Source organism: Ipomoea nil, unplaced genomic scaffold (assembly GCF_001879475.1).
Source record: "Ipomoea nil cultivar Tokyo-kokei standard unplaced genomic scaffold, Asagao_1.1 scaffold1848, whole genome shotgun sequence".
Taxonomy (NCBI): Eukaryota; Viridiplantae; Streptophyta; class Magnoliopsida; order Solanales; family Convolvulaceae; genus Ipomoea; species Ipomoea nil.
The window spans coordinates 492979-506206 of NW_017618276.1; the positions used below are offsets into that span (position 1 = coordinate 492979).

Here is a 13228-nt window from a genome sequence, read left to right on the forward strand (position 1 = left end):
TGCATGAATTGAGCTTAAGCTTTGGATTCCAAAGTAGCTCATTTCGTGCTGTGGATTCGGTGTGCACGAATCAAATGTTCTATGCATTGATTCGTGCTGCACCGTTTCGGTGCGTGTGGACCACTCGAGTGTGGTTTTCGGTCCCAATTCGTTAAACCTTCGGGTTTGTACGGACTTCTCGGCCACTCAGATATTTTGAAACGGGTCGTTATGGTCGGTACGAATTAATCGCGTATTAAGTTCGTGACCGTTGGAATTATTACGATAATAATTACGACCGTTTCAAACGTTATTATCCAATTATTAAATCTTGGATTTATGTTGGTTAATGGCCATTATAATGCTACTTAATTCTCCTTTCCCTACAAATAGTTTGTTATGTTGGCAGAATGTTTTCACGCCATTTCTGAAACTCAAAACTATTGCTTTTTCTCTCTACTCTTCTTGATTTCAAAAGAGAAAAATTGTTTGCCAACATAATTCCGTAAAACATCGGAGTGCTCAACTTGTGTTCTAGTTCGCCGGGCTTTGGGTTGGAGTGCTCGAACTCCAAAGTCGTAGTCCGTTTTATCCTGGGAGACTGACGCCACAACGATCCTAGCACCCTCGGGAGGTGGCGAATCGGTTTTAAGGAGAGTGTGTGTACACACGACTCGGGCTTCCTATGCTTCTTTCTTCGCGTTGGGTTAAAACCTCAGGTTAGAAACCCGTTCTTGCTTTTATTTTGTTCTTGGTTTCGGACCAAGTGGTGGGATTAATCTCGGATAGATTAAATCCTTGTACTAGTTTCGTACTAGTTGTGGTGGGATTAATTTCGTGGAAATTAAGTCCTGTGTACTAGTTTCGTACTAGTTGTGGTGGGATTATTTTGATAAAATAAATCCCTATTTGGTTAATATATATACGTTGTATATATATGTAATTTTGGTTTCGTATCAAAATTGGTTGGAATTAATTTTCTATAAATTAAATTCTATTTTTCGGGACAAATATATATTTTATATATATTTTGTGCATCGATTTATTCACCAATATCCAACACCTTTTATTTTCCTTCGCGACAAGATGGGACTCCACTTACACTCTGTCTCCAACTTGAAGGGGGCTGATAAGGAAGAAAAGCTAATTGAGGAAACAAAATTTTTCACAGGAAGAAGGGAAACAAATATCAAACTCAAGGAAATATTGAAAGGAATCATTATGATATATGATATCTTGCCTTTTTAATTCTCCTTTCTCTTTGTATATAAGTATGCCCTATCTTATGAAACATGCAGAAGTTGAATACAATAATATTAAGCTTATAAGAGTTTTTCAGCAGTATCTATCCCCAAAAAGTCAAGAATTACAATTTTCTTGAAGAGAGATAAGTATTAGGGTTTGTGATCTTGATCAGACGTTCCAGATTGCAATTCTTTCAATTTTGATCTTGAACTTTATGTGGAAACAAAGATACCAGATTTCATTGAAAAATATTTTGCATGAACCAAACATAATAGAATAATTCAATTTTCCTCAAAGTTTAGAAAGTTTAGTTCTTCCGAATAAATATTCCAATAAACCAAAAACCCTCTTATAAGTAATGATTTTAAAGAAATATTACAATTATAAATGTATGAATCGAACCTGTGAAACATACCTTATAATTTTTTGATAGTTAATTTATAAGATCTTATACATGTGAAACTTCAAGATTATACACAATTTAAAAAATTATTTGATTAGGAAATAGATTTAATTTTATCATACTCCTATGTGGACTAGGAATGAACTGGTGTTTTTTTATTTGTTAATTCATTATCCAATCACAATAAGAATTGGATTTCAACCCTGAATAGCGACGAATTTAAGCTCTCTCTGCCTTCACCTTGGATGCATCTGTAATTCTAAAGGGGAAGGAATTGCAGACTTTTGTTATTTTTTTTTTAAAATTTATACATTTATGATGGACAAGGAAAATTAGAAAAAAAAATATATATTTATATATTAAGAAACTATATAATAAATTTTTAATAGATATGCAAACTATATCATAGATTTACTTTTTAAAAGAAGAATAAAATAAAATTATCAATATCACCCCATTGCATACATTTTCTATGTTATCATTGTTACATCAGGTGCACAAACTCATGACATATGAACGGTAAATATTCACTTTACCAAAAACAATTTGTAAATAAGTAGATGCATTATATTAATTAAGAAATGAGATAAATTTATTCTTTAAAATTTGGGATGTCTTTCCAAAAATGAAGGTTCATATCTTCATCCCATGTCAACTCGTTAATATTGTACGAAATAGGTCCTGGGATGCTATATTCCGACAGTGGCGTAGACAAACTAGTCTTCCACCTTGGAGAAGAAAAATCAATGAGTACTCCTTCAACTTCGTTTTCTGATGAAATTGGTTTTGGTGTATCAACATAACTAGATAACAATGATGATGTAGTTTTAACTCGATCCGGATCAAGATCATGAAACGGCACTCCTCCTTTATCTTGAACTTTATGTGAGATTGGATTTGGCTTTGGATTATGATCAAGAAGAGAACGTTGCCCCCAAAATGATTGTTTACGATTCAAGATTCTTGTACCCTTGGTCCTAGGTTTCTTAGGTATTGTCGGAGAAATGACATGCTTGCAATACTCATGTTGTTGTCTCAAAGTTTTAATCTTGATCCTGAGTTTCCTTGATGTTGTGTATGTGCAAACATGAGTTTCTATAGAATATTTTTTGGATCTTCCACTACCTCGTTTAGCAATTGAACAACTCGTCTTACCTTGTATCACCAAAAACAAAAACAAAAACAAAAACAAAAAAAATCAATAAATTCAACATAGAAATTACAAAGATTGTGTTGGGAAAAACCTCTTTTAAGTGATAATGAGGATATCAAGGATCTTACCTTTTAAGTAGACAACTTCTTGGATGCAAAAAAATATGAATTTGTATTAAGGTTTATGAAATGGTGCTGCATCAACTAATGTCAATAGAGCCTTAGATTCTTCAACTTCATTTCTTGAGGAGGAATAAGTACTAGGGCTTGTGATCTTGGTCACAAGTTATCCTTGCAATTTTTTCACTTTAAATCTTGAATTTTATGCATGATTGAGAATAAATTATTATTATATTACCTTATAAATAAAGATTTTTAAGAAAACGATTTTCAAAAATATAATTATAAATACATGAATCAAATTTATGAATCAAATCTTTGAAATATTTGACATACCATATTACTGTTTGGTAGTTAATTGATAGGGTCTTATACATGTTCAGCTTCAAAATTATAAACAATTAATTAACAAACGTTGTTTGATTAGGAAAAAGATTTAATTTTATGGTTTGAAAATTCTTAAAAATTAGTATTTGAATGTTTCTTCCCACAAATTTTTGTAAACTTCAAAAAGTGTTTCAAAACTATTTTTCTAATTTTAAAAATATTTTTTTAAAAAAATAGAAAAAAAAAAAAACGAGTACACAATTAATATTTATACATATTTGGTACTTTTCCCACACATTTCGTATTTTCGTATATTGCATTGTTCATTTCTTTGTTTCCTTGTTTCCTATTTCTATGAACGGAGAGAGGTAGACAGTGTTGAGCATATAATATATATAAACATAAATGTGCAATCCAACTATCAGCTTAGGCTTTTAGTTGAGATGGAGCACATGCTTCAATTTGGTATCAAAGCCATGCCAAAGTTGCGTCACCCGATAAAAATAAAAAAAAAAAAAAAAAAAAGACTATGATCCAAGGATATAATATATATAAACATAAATGTGCAATCCAACTATCAACTTAGACTTTTAGTTGAGATGGAACACATGATTTAATTGACAGTACATTTGAATGGCTTTTTTAAGGATTTTACCAAAGCAACACTTCTTATTAAGCAAGTGTTTTGTATTTTGTATGCATAAATAAAATTAAGTTACATAAACACAAATAGCCAAATAGGTTCAAAACATTTATATATATATATATATATATATATATATATATATATATATATATATATATATATATATAATGAATCAGAAAAACCAGACATTTCAGAAAACCAAAAACGATAGACTTTTGTTCATTTTTATTTTTCAAAAAAAAAAAATTATAAATTTATAAAATTTCAGTGGACAAGGAAATTGGATATATATAAAGAAATTATATTACAAATTTTGAATAGATACCAAAAAAAAAAATCTTTTAGTAAAATAATAAATTTCCTTTTCTAAAAGTAAAAAAATAAAAAACAAAACTCTGAATATCACCATGTTACATATATTTTCTATGTTGTCATTGTTACATCAGGTGCACAGAGTCATGGCATATGAACGATAAACATTCACTTTACCAACAAATTGTTGTTGATAAGTAGATAAATTAATTAAGAGATCAAATGAAGTTATTCTTCAAAATATGGGATGTCTTTCCAAAAATTACGGTTCATATCTTCATCCGGCCATGCCAACTCATCAATATTGTCTGGAATAGGTCCCGGGATGATGTATTCAGAAAGTGGCGTGGACAAACTAATCTTCAACTCCGAAGAAGAAGAAGAACTAGTGAACACGGCTTCAACTTCGTTTTGTGATGAAATTGGCTTCAGTTTATCAACAGAACTGGATAACGACAATGATGATTCAGTATTAATCAGGTTTGCATCAAGATCAAGAAATGGTACTCCTTCAACTTCTTTCTGTGAGATTGGATTTAGATTTGGATTATGATCAAGAAGATAACGTTGTCCCCAAGATTGTTGTTTACGATTCAAGATTCTTGTATTCTTGGTCCTAGGTTTCTTGGGTAGTATTGCCGGAGAAACGACATCGTCCGAATACTTCTGTTGTCTCAAAACTTTAATCTTGATCTTGAATTTTCTTGATGTTGTGTAAGGACAAATATCACTTTTTATGGAAGCTTTTCTAGGTCTTCCACGACCTCTTTTAGCAATGGAACAAGACATTATATTGCTGACTAAAGGCGTGATAATATTGCTTAGCTTCTTGAACAGCAGGAATATATGATACACTTGCACTGCCTAAAGACACATAACAAAAAGCATATCAAGAATTTGTATTAGGGTTTTTGAACGGGTGTTGCATTAACTAATGTGAATAGGACTTTCTTCCTTGTAATTCTTTCAATCTTAATCTTGAATTTTATGTGGAAACAAAGATACCAAATTCCATTAAAAAATATTTTCTATGAACCAAAAGTAAATCTTACAAAAAAAGATTTTTAAGAAATCTTACAATTATAAATATATGAATCGAACCTGTAAACATACCTTGTAACTTTTTGATAGTTAATTTATAGGATCTTATACATGTGAAGCTCCGATTATACACAACTTAAAACGTTATTTGATTGGGAAATGGATTTAATTTATCATACTTCTATGTGGACTAGGAATGAATTATTGTTTATTTATTTGTTATTTGTTAATTCATTATCCAATCACTATCAAAATCCGATTATATATATATATATATATATATATATATATATATATATATATATATATATAGAGGCGGGTTCAGGTGCGGCAGTGTCTTACGGTGCGGCAACACCAATAGTTCACCAAATATGCACCATCAACGTTAGAAAATACACCACACAAAACAGAGTAAACAGAGCCCTGCATCACCAAACACACACCATTAGGTGTGAGTAAAAACACCATACACTATTCGGAAATACACCATTGGGGGTGGTGAGTTATATGGTGTGTTTTTTTGAGTCTGTGGTGTATTTTGTAATATTTTATTACATTTCATTGGGGTGTGTTTTTATTACACTGTTGGTGCATATTGTTAACACTGTTGGTGTATTCTGGAATTTGACCGCACCGCCGCACCGTAAGACCCCGCCGCATATGAGCGCTCTTCTATATATATATATATATATATATATATATATATATATATATTGCATAAAAATTAACATTTTCACGTTTCTTCCTGCAAACTTCAAAAATGTTTCTTTATGTTATAAATATTTTCTTTTCTAAAAAGGTGAATCCCCAACCCTAAGGTCCTCCCACGCCCCGGCTCGACAGAGTATCTAGGAGGATGTAAATTATGGCAACTCAGTTAAACATAGAAGCATGGTTGTAGTAGGCGCTAGGCGCTAGTTAGGCGCCCGGACAGCGCCTAGCGCCTAGGCGGTCTAGGCGAGCGCAAAAAAGAAAAACAGTGGTAGACTTGCAGTTTGACAATTGTAATGAGGTTGTTTTCAACATTTAATCAAATAACACATCCAAATAAATGAATTAATGATAATTCATAAGTCATAACATCAAAACAATAGTTTTCAAAAAAAAAAAAACATTAAAACAATATTAAAAATTAAAAATACTCAAATACTTCAATCATCCAAAGATTCAAAGTATCAAACTAGTCTACGAGTGCATATATGTCATATTATATATATGTATGTGCGCGCGCGCACACACACATATATAATAAACAAATAGGCCGAGCCGATCGGGTTAACTCGATCGAAATGGACGAGTTAACTCGACTAACTTAGACGCTAGGCGGCCAAATCGGCTGAGTTAGGTGCTAGGCGGCCAGTAACCTAGGCAGGCGCCTAGGGGGGAAATCGCCACGGTCTAGAGGCACCTAGCGCCTAGGCGGACGCCTAGACCGATTTTTACAACCCTGCATAGAAGTGAGATGTTGCTCTCACACTGCCACTGGTGAGACTCAATCCCAAGTCATTGTTTTCAAATTTCAGGCAAATTGTATTGTAGACCGCGATCCACAATGCATTGTGGTCCGGACATCAAATATACATTGCAGTTTCATTTCAACACAACTACAGTATCATTTTGATATAAGTACAATTTCGTTGGACAAAATAAACTCAAATATGTGAAAGTGTTATTCAGTTTCATTTTGAACACACCGTAATTTCATTTAAACACAACTACAGTTTCATTTCAATTCAATTGCTGTTTCATTTGATAATATAATAAAAATAATACGTGAAAAAGTGCAAGTTTAAATATATTATTGCGTCTGTCGTTTTGGACCATGGTCCACGGTATAATTGCTGCAAATTTCACCCCTATAACCAACTAAGCTATCGGACTCGTTTCTTTGTTTCATGTTTCTATGAACGGAGAAAGGTAGACAATAAATTTGAAAAGCTTTTAAAGGATTTTACCAAAGCAACACTTGTTATGAAGCTATTGTTTTGTATTTTGTATGCATGCATATATAATTATTTTATCCAAAATTAAGGTACATAAACACTAATAGGTTCAAAACATATATAATGAATCAGAAAAACCGACATTTCAGAAAACCAAAAAGGACAGAAATTGTCCCAGAAACTAACAGTGTTTTTTTTTGGTAACAAAACAAAAAAGGATCACTCACCTCTTGTGTTTCTGGATCCCTTTGTCTACTATATATTTCTTGTTTTCTGCCATATATATCAGCAAGTCCATGAAGATGATCTCTTGAGTACAGGCTTCATTTGCTTGTCCTCTTCCAAGGAGATCATCCCCAGGTGTGAAGGATCTTCCAGCATCATCTTTGCCACCAGATATCCCGCGATCGACCATGTTTGTTGCTTCCTAGCTTGTTTACCGATATACCTTCCTGCTTTTCCATCGTAATATTCTGGCCAGCTATCCTTCAGCAACCGGCTCTCAGCAAGGTCAATGGCTCGTCTCGCAATCTGTGGTCGCCCTGTCTTGATGCATGCAGCCGTAAGCAACCACAACAGCACTGCATTTATGACATGGAAATCGCGTTACACAATGTTGTAGGTGTTCAAACGCTTCCTAACAAAGTGGTATCAGAGCATAGGTTCGAGTTCCAACAAACAGTTAAGACTGGCTGGTGCTGGGACTCTGGGGGAGGGACAGTAGGTAAGGAAAGGCGGAACCCGCCTCCTTCTAGTCTTATTAAACTAAATTGTGATGCTGCTTTCGATGGTTCTCATAATATCATGGGGTTAGGTCGGGTGTTAAGGGATGATTGTGGTTGTTTCCTGGCTGTTAGGGGTGTTCGAATGAGTGGACAATATACAACAGAGGCTGAGGCAGTGTGTGCGTGAGGCTTTAAGTTGGCTGAAGGGAAGGGGCATGGGTGACGTTGATGTAGAAACAGACTCTCAGTTAGTTGTTAATGCGTTGCTTTCAGACCCCTTTACTTCTGCTTTTGGTTTTATTATTGGTGATGTAAAGGAAGTTGCATCTTCGATACATGATATGAACTTTTATTTTGTGAAACGATCTGCGAATCGGTCTGTCCATGTTGTAGCTCAGGAAGTCCTATCTATGTCAGATTGTGAGGAGAGCTCGGGAGGTCCTATCTATGTCAGATTGTGAGGAGTGGTTGGATAATCTTCTGTTTCTTTTGGATTGTATTTCTTCTGACTTAATGAATTAATTCCTTTCTTCCAAAAAAAAAATAGAATAAAATAAAATTCTCAATATCACCCCAATATAACAATATTGCATACATTTTCTATGGTGTCATTGTTACATCAGGTGCACAGATTGATGACATATAAACTGTAAATACTTACTTTACCAACAACAATTTGTAAATAAGTAGATACACTATATTAATTAAGAGATGAGATAAATTTATTCTTCAAAATCTGAGATGTCTTTCCAAAAATGAAGGTTCATATCTTCATCCCATGCCAACTAATTAATATTGTTCGGAATAGTTCCTGGGATGATGTATTCCGAAAGTGATGTAGATGAACTAATCTTCAACTTTGGAGAAGAAAAACCAATGAGTACTCCTTCAACTTCGTTTTCTGATGAAATTGGTTTCGGTTTATTAGCACAACTAGATAACAATGATAATCTGGTGTTAACTCGTTCCGAACCAAGATCCGCACTCCTTCAACTTCTTTATGTGAGATTGGATTTGGCTTCGGATTATAATCAGGAAGAGAACGTTGTCCCCAAGATGATTGTTTACTTACGATTCAAGATTCTTGTACCCTTGGTCCTAGGTTTCCTAGGTATTGTTGGAGAAATAACATGCTCGCAATAATCATGTTGTCGTCCCAAAGCTTTAATCTTGATTCTGAATTTCTTAGGTGTTGTGTATGTGCAAACATCAGCTTCTATAGAAGCATTTTTGGATCTTACACTACCTCGTTTAGTAATGTAACAACTTGTCATTACCTTGTATCACCCAAAAAAATTTAACAAAAATCCATAAATTCAACATAGAAATTACAAAGATTGTGTTGAGAAAAATCTCTTTTAAGTGATAATGAGGATATCAAGGATCTTACCTTTTAAGTAGCTAGACAACTTCTTGGATGCAAAAAAAATATGAATTTGTATTACTGTTTATGAAATGGTGATGCATCAACTAATGTCAATAGAGCCTTAGATTCTTCAACTTCATTTCAGCTTGAGGAGGAATAAGTACTAGGGCTTGTGATCTTGGTCATAAGTTATTGTTGCAATTCTTTCACTTTTGATCTTGAATTTTATACATGATTGAGAATAAATTTATTATTATATTACCTTATAAATAAAGATTTTTAAGAAAATAATTTTCAAGAATACAATTATAAATACATGAACCAAATTTATGAATCAAATCTTTGAAGTATATGATATGCCATATTACTGTTTGGTAGTGAATTTATATACATGTTGAGCTTTAAAATTATAAACAATTAATTAACAATCGTTGTTTGATTCGGAAAGAGATTTAATTTTATCGTTTGAAAACTCTTAAAAATTAGCATTTGAATGTTTCTTCCCACAAATTTTCGTAAATTTCAAAAAGTGTTTCAAAATAATTTCTCTAATTTTAAAAATATTTTTTAAAAAATGAGTACATGATTAATATTTATATATATTTAGTACTTTTCCCACGCATTTCGTATTTTCGTATATTGAATTTCTGATTTGTTTGTTTCCTTATTTCCTGTTCCTATGTGAACCGCAAATTATGCTGTGCAACCGAATGCACCTTGCAAGGTGCATACGGTTGCAAAACGGCGCCGTTTTGGTTAAAAAAACGCGCGTTCCACTTAAAGAAGAAACTAGGTTCGATTCTCGGCAATAGCATTTTTATATATCCAAAAATTCATAACTATATAACCACAATTTCATAACTATATATCCACAATTTCATAACTATATATCCACAGTGAATGAATGAAGTAAAAATCCACAATGAATGAATGAATGAAGTAAAAATGAAGTAAAAATCCACAATGAATGAACTAAATATCCACAATATATGATTGAACTAAATATCCACAATGAATTAACTAAATATCCATAAATTCATAACTATATAACCACAATTTCATAACTATATATCCACAATTTCATAACTATATATCCACAGTTAATGAATGAAGTAAAAATCCACAATGAATGAACTAAATATTCACAATATATGATTGAACTAAATATCCACAATGAATGAACTAAATATCCATAAATTCATAACTATATAACCACAATTTCGTAACTATATATCCACAATTTCATAACTATATATTCACAATAATGCTATTGCTGAGAGTCGAACCTGAATTTTTTTTTTTAAGTGGGACGCGCGTTTTTAATCAAAACGACATCGTTTTGAACCGTATGCACCATGCGCATGGTATATTCGGTTGCACAGCATAACTATTGTATATGAACGGAGAGAGGTAGACAGTACATATATACATATGAATTGCTTTTATGGATTTTACCAAAGTAACACTTCTTATTAAGCTATTGCTTTGTATTTTGTATGCATAAATAAAATTAAGTTACATAAACACAAATAGCCAAATAGGTTCAGAACATATATATAATGAACCAGAAAAAGTAGGCATTTCAGAAAACCAAAAACAATAGACTTTTGTTCAATTTTATTTTTTTAAAAAAATTATAAATTTATAATTTTTCGGTGGAAATTGGATAATATATATATATATATATATATATATATATATATATATATATATATATATATATATAAAAGAAATTATATTACAAATTTTTATTAGATAGAAATCTTTTAGTAAAATCAAAAAAAAAAAATTTCAAGAAGAAAATTAAGTAAAAAAAAATAAAAAATAAAATTCTGAGTTATATATATTTTCTATGTTGCCATTGTTACATTAGGTGCATAGAGTCATGGCATATGAACGGTAAACATTCACTTTACCAACAACAATTTGTAGATAAGTAGATATATTAATTAAGAGATCAGATGAAGTTATTCTTCAAAATATGGGATGTCTTTCCAAAAATTACGGTTCATATCTTCATCCGGCCATGCCAACTCATCAATATTGTCTGGAATAGGTCCGGGGATGATGTATTCAGAAAGTGGCGTGGACAAACTAATCTTCAACTCCGAAGAAGAAGAACTAGTGAACACTGCTTCAACTTCGTTTTGTGATGAAATTGGCTTCAATTTATCAACAGAACTGGATAACGACAATGATGATACGGTATTAATCGGGCTTGCATCAAGATCAAGAAATGGTACTCCTTCGAATTCTTTCTGTGAGATTGGATTTGGATTTGTATTATGATCAAGAAGATAACGTTGTCCCCAATATTGTTGTTTATGATTCAAGATACTTGTATTCTTGGTCCTAGGTTTCTTGGGTATTGTCGGAGATACGACATGGTCCCAATACTCCTGTTTTCCAAAAACTTTAATCTTGATCATGGATTTCTTTGATGTTGTGTAAGGGCAAACATCACTTTTTATGGAAGTTTTTCTAGGTCTTCCACGACCTCTTTTAGCAATGGAACTAGACATTGCTGACTATTTTCTCGAGCCCCTACTCCCTCTGGAGCAGTATCTATCCCCAAAAAGTGAAGAATTAGGGCTTTCTTAAAAAGGATATGTATTAGGGTTTGTGGTCTTGATCAGACGTTCCCGATTGCAATTCTTTCAATCTTGATCTTTATGTGGAAGCAAAAATATCAGATTTCATTGAAAAATATTTTCCATGAACCAAACATAATAAAATAATTCAATTTTCCTCAAAGTTTAGAAACTTTAGTTTTTCCAAATAAATTTTCTAATAAACCAAAAACCCTCTTATAAGTAAAGATTTTAAAGAAATCTTACAATTATAAATTTATGAATCAAACATGAGAAACAAACCTTATAACTTCTTTTCTGATAGTTAATTTATAGGATCTTATACATGTAAAGCTTCAGGATTATACACAATTTAAAACGTTATTTGATTAAGAAAGGGATTTAATTTTATCATACTCCTATGTGGACTAGGAATGAACTATTGTTTATTTATTTGTTAATTCATTATCCCATCACTATCAAAATTGGATATATATATATATATATATATATATATATATATATATATATATATTTATTTATTTATTTATTTATTTATTTCTAATCAGGTAAGAACCAATCTTAATCTGCAAATTGCGAACTTGTGGAGGATTGCACTGCAACTACTACATGATTGCACTGCAACTACTACATGATTGCACTGCTATGACTCTCAGACATGCCTGCAATTGTATTTGGGTGCGGTGCAATCATGTAATAAGTGCGGTGCAATCCTTAACAAGTTTGCAGTCCCCATTGGTTCTCACCTGATTATGGACCTATATATATTTATATTTATATTTATATAATTATTTTATCCAAACTAAGGTACATAAACATGAATAGATTCAAAACATATATAATGAATCAGAAAAAAAGACATTTCAAAAACCAAAAAGGACAGAAATTGTCCCAGAAACTAACAGTGTTTTTTTTGGTAACAAAACAAAAAAGGGTCACTCACCTCTTGTGTTTCTGGATCCCTTTGTCTACTATTTCTAGTTTTCTGCCATATCAGCAAGTCCATGAAGATGATCTCTTGAGTACAGGTTTCATTTGCTTGTCCTCTTCCAAGGAGATCATCCCCAGGTGTGAAGGATCTTCTAGCATCATCTTCGCCACCAGATATCCCGCGATCGACCATGTCTGTTGTTTCCTAGCTTGTTTACCAATATACCTTCCTGCTTTTCCATCGTAATATTCTGGCCAGCTATCCTTCAGCAACCGGCTCTCAGCGAGGTCAATGGCTCGTCTCGCAATCTGTGGCCGCCCTGTCTTGATGCAGGCAGCCGTAAGCAACCACAACAGCACTGCATTTATGACATGGAAATCGCGTTACACAATGCTGTAGGTGTTCAAATGCTTCCTAACAAAGTGGTATCAGAGCATAGGTTGAGTT

The 13228-nt window shown here is 32.5% G+C and overlaps 1 protein-coding gene across 9 annotated transcripts in view; it reads right to left on the reverse strand.

The window, feature by feature from the left end:
* LOC109193276 (alkaline/neutral invertase CINV2) overlaps positions 1-13228 on the reverse strand; it is a 34900-nt gene that overhangs the window by 18615 nt on the left and 3057 nt on the right. For 5 of the 9 annotated variants that reach the window (XM_019344124.1, XM_019344125.1, XM_019344128.1 and 2 more), the window contains one exon: positions 12691-13139. In XM_019344124.1, the coding sequence (XP_019199669.1) occupies positions 12844-13139 (296 nt within the window). In that variant the 3' untranslated portion in view covers positions 12691-12843. Of the gene's footprint in view, positions 1-1352; positions 1435-7262; positions 7750-12690; positions 13140-13228 lie in introns of those variants that run through there. The other 4 variants (XR_002056241.1, XR_002056240.1, XR_002056239.1 and 1 more) reach the window with 3 other exon arrangements.